Source organism: Cariama cristata, unplaced genomic scaffold, assembly GCF_000690535.1.
Source record: "Cariama cristata isolate BGI_N322 unplaced genomic scaffold, ASM69053v1 scaffold24004, whole genome shotgun sequence".
Lineage (NCBI taxonomy): Eukaryota > Metazoa > Chordata > Aves > Cariamiformes > Cariamidae > Cariama > Cariama cristata.
The window spans coordinates 21,975-29,113 of NW_009612700.1; the positions used below are offsets into that span (position 1 = coordinate 21,975).

General features: G+C 39.3%; 1 protein-coding gene across 1 annotated transcript in view; it reads right to left on the minus strand.

Moving 5' to 3' along the window:
• The window catches only part of CAPRIN2 (caprin family member 2), a 34,315-nt gene that overhangs the window by 14,160 nt on the left and 13,016 nt on the right, over positions 1–7,139 (minus strand). Inside the window, exons 7-8 of the mRNA XM_009698755.1 lie at positions 6,848–6,891; positions 4,646–5,482 (exon numbers count right to left, since the gene is read on the minus strand). Coding sequence (XP_009697057.1) covers positions 4,646–5,482; positions 6,848–6,891 — 881 coding nt within the window. The remainder of the gene's footprint in view (positions 1–4,645; positions 5,483–6,847; positions 6,892–7,139) is intronic.

Below are 7,139 nucleotides of genomic sequence, written 5' to 3' on the forward strand. Positions count from 1 at the left end.
AGAAAAATGATGATAGTAAACTCCTTAAATATCACAAGTCTGTTTATTTACAGAATGACAATAGTATTAGACTGTCTAGATAGTCTAACATGTCTTTTGAAAGCAGCCTGGGAAAGAGGTAGGCTTGTAATAAGTATTTTAGAACCATACTTTTTAGCAATTCTCTAAAGTTTTGCCACTCTTAACATTTGTCTACGCAGCTAGAGGGAGGCAAATCTAAAAGACATTAAGTAGCTGTATTATTTCAACTGGCCCAAATATTGAGACACACAGGAACATGTGAAAGCCTTTACTTTCCTACAGTACAAACCTTTGTCTTTCTAATAGGAGGTTACTACTTCAATATACTGTATGGCAGTATAGTTGAGTATTTGTAGGAAGTCATTAGAAGACTGTATGGCAGAAGAGTATGTGTGTCATGACATTTAGTTGTCTCACTAAATTCAAAACAAATTGATGAAATGCTCTTTGTCCAGTTTTAGGACAAGCCCAAACACACTCTTGCATTTCCTCTTCAACAGTTATCTGAAACTAATCACTAGCATTTGCAGAAATTCCAATAGCATGCACAGGGAAGAAGCTTGCAGAGTTTAGTGAGCTTGACAAAGCATAATCCATGTACATGCAGCACATCATTAACTCTGGACAACTCCATTTCTAATATTTATGTGGCCCACACAATAGCTACTTGTTGAGCTCTGAGAAGTTTTATGTTATTCTAGAGATAAGAGCGCATCTTTGTACTACTATATCTTAATTAGAATTTCTGATGCACAACCACTACCTTTAACTACTGACTATGCAAGTTTACATTGCTATATAGCTCCCAATACTGAACAGAACTAAAGCTATTAAGGATCTAAGTGCAGGACAGAAGATACAGTTGAATAAAGTTAAACCTCAGCAAGTCACAGATTAAGTTACTAGGAATTTGAATATTCCTGTCCATTTTATTAGCCCCCACTTACAAGCAGACTTAATCTTAAAACACTTGCTGTCATGGTCCATTATGGGTCAAACTGTTTAATGCTTCTATTACCCTCTTCCTCCTCACCACAGTTTACTAAGACATGAGTAAACTACCAAACTGGTTCTGTATGTTTGCAAATGGATAACAGAAGCTTTTCACTTTTAAGTCACTTAACCAGATCACGTCTAGCAGTGTCTGAAGCAATTAAGATTGTCTACTAGCTACCCAAGTTATCCTTGCACATTAAACACAAACAAGTAGCAGCCTCCTCAAGAGCATGGAAGCAGAAGAGACTGCAGTGCTTCACTTGTGGTTGCAAAGATGATACAATCTTCTGTATGCTTTTACAATTTGTCAGTCTTCATCTCCCTCCCCAGCTCATGCACTGTGCATTACACTGGTAGCATTCTTTACTGCAACTAGAAGTGCAATACAGAGCACACACAAAAAAGTATGAGGAAGTTAAAAGTATTTCAGGTTTTATGCCTTTATAAAAACAGATGCTTTGAAAAAGATCAGGTACTTGACATCCTTAGGATGGTTTTAAACCAAGTTTTCTTTCTAGCCTACAGTTAGATGCTGTTTCTGGTAGTCATTACAAGCTGGAAGCAGATTCTGAGTTTAGTAACCTGTTAGTCCAGTTGACAAACTTATACATGCTGAGATCACTTAACACTGGTAGTTCAAGCAACATTCAGGTTAGAGTTTTACACAGCACTGCTAAGTTTATGGTATAATTTGTCATAATTTTTCTGAAACCCAACTTCAACACTACTTATAGATTCAGCAAAAACTGCTTTGACATATGTCTAGAGAACTGACTGAAAATGGAGCTGAAATACCTCAAATTTGTTTCAGAACCTGTTAAACCATTGCAAATAAACCAATGTAAAGGCACACTGACCACTTTGGAATTTTACTAGTCAGAGTGCCAATATACTAGGTACTCCTGTTAAAGCTGGATTTTTTTTAATAGACTGAAGGTCTACTTACAACATAACACTACTCTAACATATTTCAACCACTAGTAAAACTCCAGTCTATGATGCAGGACCTCAATCCCTCTTTAGGTTTGTCAGCTGGAGTACTATATGAGCTGGAATGGTGATACCTAAGCTGTAATCACAACAGTGATTGCCAGCTATGCCATGTAGATACACAATTAACATCTGCTTTTTTCTCAGACCAGCATTCACAGCAGGTATGAATTAAGTGGCACTGGATGACAGCACAAGCCAAACTATTTTGCTTTCAAATCACAGACCATGAATTCAGCTCTAATCAAGTTTGCTGGTCTACAGGTTACACAAACATTTAAATAGAATAACAGTTTAACAGGTCTGCACATCAGAGACCTTATAGCAGCCTTGCAATACCTAAAAAGGGTCAACAAGAAAGCTGGGGAAGGACTTTTTACAAGGGTAAGTAGTAACAGGACAAGTGGTAAATGCTTTAAACTGGAAGAGGGAACATTTAGATGAGGTATTAGGAAGATGTTGTTCTTTGTGAGAGTGGTGAGCCACTGGAACAGGTTACTCGGAGAAGTTGTGGATGCCCCCCTCTGTGGAAGTGTTCAAGGCCAGGTTGGATGAGGCTTTGAGCAACCTGGTCTAGTGGAAGGTGTCCCTGCCCACAGAACTAGATGATCTTTAAGGTCCCTTCCAATCAAACCATTCTATGATCCTACCATCAGCTTACTCTGCTGTCTTAGGCTCAACTTCTTAGGTATTGCACCTTATAGTACATTAAGTTAAATATGCATACTTTAAGATCTCAAAACCTAGCAGTTTATTAAAAGACCTCAGAGCTCTAACAGTTATTTCAGGGAGTAAAGAAAGGTTAATCTCAGCTCCAGAAAGCAGCAGCAGTGACATAGGCCTTTTATCTACCATGCCTAGATCCCTGCACAAGGTCATCTGTAGATTCTCCCTGGGAGTGAAATAGGTCCAGCTATAGCACTGCATTGCCTCTTCATGTAAGAAGAGGCAAGAGATTTCATTATCCAAAAAGTTTAATATGATTTTAATTGTTCTTTATATGCACTTCACAAGTCAAAGATATCTTAATTTCTAAAAAACTGGTCATGGAAACTAGCTAGGTTGACAGTACACTACTTTCTATTCATTCAACATACTTTTGATATTAGGATTTCTCAATAACTACTAAGCAAAAATAAAACCATCTGGTGTTTCACTATGGTCTATGTAAATCAAAGTTTGAATACTTTAAAAATATGCTTTATTTAATTCTGCAATCCATCTTAAGCAACCTCACATTCCAACATTTAATTTAGCTTAATTTTGCTGACATGCACACCTGCACATTACTATGAAGATTCCTAGGCAGTTTGCAAGTTTCCCCAACTGACTGGAGACCCTCCTTTTTCCTGACTGCATCAAAGTTTTGTCCACCACTTAAGCCATCCATCTGTCCATCCTATATAAAAATAAGAGCCCCATCTCATTAGAAAGCATCTTGCATTTAAACTTCACAGTAACCTGACACCAAGGCATCTTAAACTGCTTGAGACTATTCTGATACTTCAGATAGTTTCAGTTACAGTGATACTATGTATAGGTGGGTGCACAACACCTACTTGTGCTCAGAGCTACTTAGTTAGGAAACCAGATTTTGTACCTGTACCACCACCACCAGTGGACACAAGATTCTACTCAGCTTGAGAGTAAGATCAATCAAGCTGAAACACCTTAATCCCATTTTGTTACCCAGTGCTGCATGTTACATACTCTTTTAATTTCAGGTTCAACCTTCTGTTTGCGCTCCCGCCTCTAGGCACAAGAACATCCATTTTTCAGTTATGCCAACTTTACTGACAAGATTTAAGTTTAATCATTTGCAGTAATATGGAACAAATTCATTTCTGCTTTCTTGCAGAAACAAGACAGTAGTGCTGACATTGTTTACAACTGTTCAATTGCCCATATTTTCTTCCTCAAGTCTAACTCTAGATTAAACATTGCTCCTAATGACATAAGATAGCAGACAAAGCAGAGTTCAGTTATCTATTTTTGGAGTTATCAGAATTGTTGCTACCCAAGCACAGGTGAGAAAAGGTAACGTAACAAGGGGCTACTAGTCTACTCAGCTGTAAGCCCTGCAATAGCTTTCATTTTACATTTCTAAAACAAACTATTGTTAGACTCTCCAGGACAGCAGTATGGTTTATGCATTCATCTGGAAATACATATTTAAGCCCCTGTACAGTTGGCATTGCTTGATCTAGATGTTAGATCTCTCTTGAATCAGCAGCTATTTTAATCAAAAGCCTAAAAAAATTACTGAAGTGCTATTTGCATGCAGCCACAGACAAAGTCTTTGATCCCTGGATGAGTCATACCTGCTTTGTACTGATAACAGTGGACAGAGCCAATAGCTAGGGATGAACTAAGTTAATTCTTCTGTCTTATGCATAAAGCAGTTATTCAAGGCTCAAACCCAGCTATACTGTGTTGATGTAAAAAGCAAAGCAGACCATCTTGCTATTCAAATATAAAGTTTAACTGCCAGAATTATTTCCACCAAGAAAGAATGAAATAGAAGTCTAAATACAGGCCTACAAAATGCACCTTATAAAGCCTCTGCTAATAGGCAGCTTTAGTCCAATATACTAGTGTCAAAAGCTTATGACAGGTAATACTACATATACCAACTCACTTCTTTGGGTTCCATATCAAACTTCTTTGGCCCCATCTGCTCCTTTGGCCCAACACTTGCAGCTCCCCAGGACTTCGGAGGGTTCTGTGATGACACTTGCTGCTGCCTGTCAGCTTTTTCCCAAGCCTCTCGAGTCTCCTGCTTCTTTTGTTCTGGCTCCTCCCTAACATGTGCAGCCCAAGCCTTCACAGGCTCCTGCTTCTTTTGCTCTGGCTCTTCCCTAACAGGCATTTCCCATGATTTCACAGGCTCTGGTTTCTTTTGTTCTGGTTGCTCCCTAGTTTGGGTTACCCAAGATTTTGGGGATTCCTGCTTTTGTTCTGGTTCTTCCTTAACTTTGGTTACCCAAGGTTTTGGGGACTCCTGCTTTTTCTGTTCCTGCTCTTCCCTAACTTTTGCTACCCATGGCTTAGGTGATTCCTGTTTCTTCTGGTCCTGCTCTTCCCTAACCTTTGCTACCCAAGGTTTAGGGGGCACCTGCTCCTCTCGGACACGTGCTACCCAGGCCTTTGGAGCTTCTTGCTTCTTCTGTTCTTCCTCCTCAACACGGGTCTCCCAGGGCTTTGTAGACTCACGCTTCTGTTCCTCCTCTTTAACACGAGCTTCCCAAGGCTTTGGAGAATCTGGTCTTTTCTGTTCTTGCTGCCTAACACGAGCTTCCCAAGGCTTTAAGGTCTCTTGTTTCTGCTTCTGGTCCTGCTCTTCAACATCCACAAGCATCTCCCAGGATTTTGGAGGTTCTTGCTTCCTAGCACATTCAGCTTCCCAAGATTTGGGCTCTTCTGGCTTCTTCTTGACAGAGTATTCTGCTTCAGGCAAATAACGCCTGTTGAGAAACTATATAGACCAGAGAAACTTAATGGCTCCCAAGAAAACATTTTGCTACTACAGTTCAGGTCAGTTAAGTTAGGTCACCCAGCTACTGAAAATTTCTGACTAAAAGCAGAGCCTAGACAGTTTAAGCAGTAGCCATAGAAACTATGTAGACAGCCATGGCTTTATCCTACAACACTGCAGACTAGCTTTGCTTGGCATGCCACAGAGAAGCATGAAACAGTCCTAAACAGCACAAGTGAAACATACTTGAGCTGAGTGAATCTATTACCCTTATCCTCAATGCTAACTCATGTTCCTTGGCAGTGACAATATCAAGTTCAACTGTGATTTTTATAATGGCAGCTCTCCTCCTAAAAATGCTGTGGTACTATATTAGTACACATTCTGCTAAGCATGGCAGCACCATCTCCCCCAAAATCTTTGACCCAGTAACCAAGTATAACCCTCATTCTTAATGGAGTTTAAATACTAAAAGGTCACCAGATTCTCAGATCTAGTACCAACAGACTTCTACAACTCCAGGCTGTGTTTACTGTCAGTAAGTCTGAGAGTTCAATGAAGATGTCCTGAAGTTCTGAGTTACCACTTTGTTATTAACAGGAAGTAAACATATGAAGTGAAGAATGTAAAGGCTCACTGGCTGAGACTTTTCTGACAAGTCACCAGAATAAAGCTTTAGAGTGAGCTAACAGTGTTCCCAGTAGGTTACAAAAGTTTGTACTAGAGCACACCCTCTAGCGGGATACCTGGGAAACAGGGATTCAGCAGTATTTCCACTTAGAAAAGGACACCCCTCCCCACCTTCTGAACCAAATCTAATGGTTTTCACACTATTGCCAGTTGAAGCTTGAGTACTTAACTCAGGAGTCTGAAGGGCTCTTGAAACAAGTCTACACACCCCTGTGCACACAAGTCTGCCTGGGGATCCCTACTTTTCTGACAAATCAGAGTAAGACCTACATCATTCTCAAGCCCACCAGTATCAAGTTTACCACAATAAGCTTATTAGTAAGCTTTTAGAGACAGCTTTAGTAGATGTGTATTTTCTCTACCCTGTAGCACACAAAAGATCAGTGTGTTTCCACTTTAAAGGCTGATGCTTTGGTTTATTCAGGAAAGTGCCAGAGCATTAAAGTACTACACTGCTTCATGTAATCCTGCCCCATTATCCCAAAATACCCCAAAGAACCCATATATTTGGGGTTAGATAGAAACACAACCAAGTCTTTAATGCTTCCTACATAAAACAACACCTAAGTTGCTGTTCAAACTCCCTTTTTAAGTTTAAAAAGGGTGCAGAAGTGCAGTTATGTTTCTGATAAATCACAATACTAGAGTAAAGCAATTAGCAGTGGAGTATCTTACCTCCTGTGGCTGTATTTCAGACTTCATAAGCTCCATAATGGATTCTAGGGAAAGGATGTTAATTTGTATCAACTGATCAAATGCAGAAAGGCAGACCAAACAGTAGCAAGTCTTTAATTCTATTTAAATAGTAGTGCCAATTGCTAAGCCAGATATTCTGAAAGCTCAGCTTGTCATTCAACAGGCTATTTAGACAAGCTTTTATTTTCTGATTTGGTTTTACATTTGCAGAAGTTTAGAATTAAGCAAAAAACATTTTGTAGTATCCATAATTTGTTTATTGTAATATATA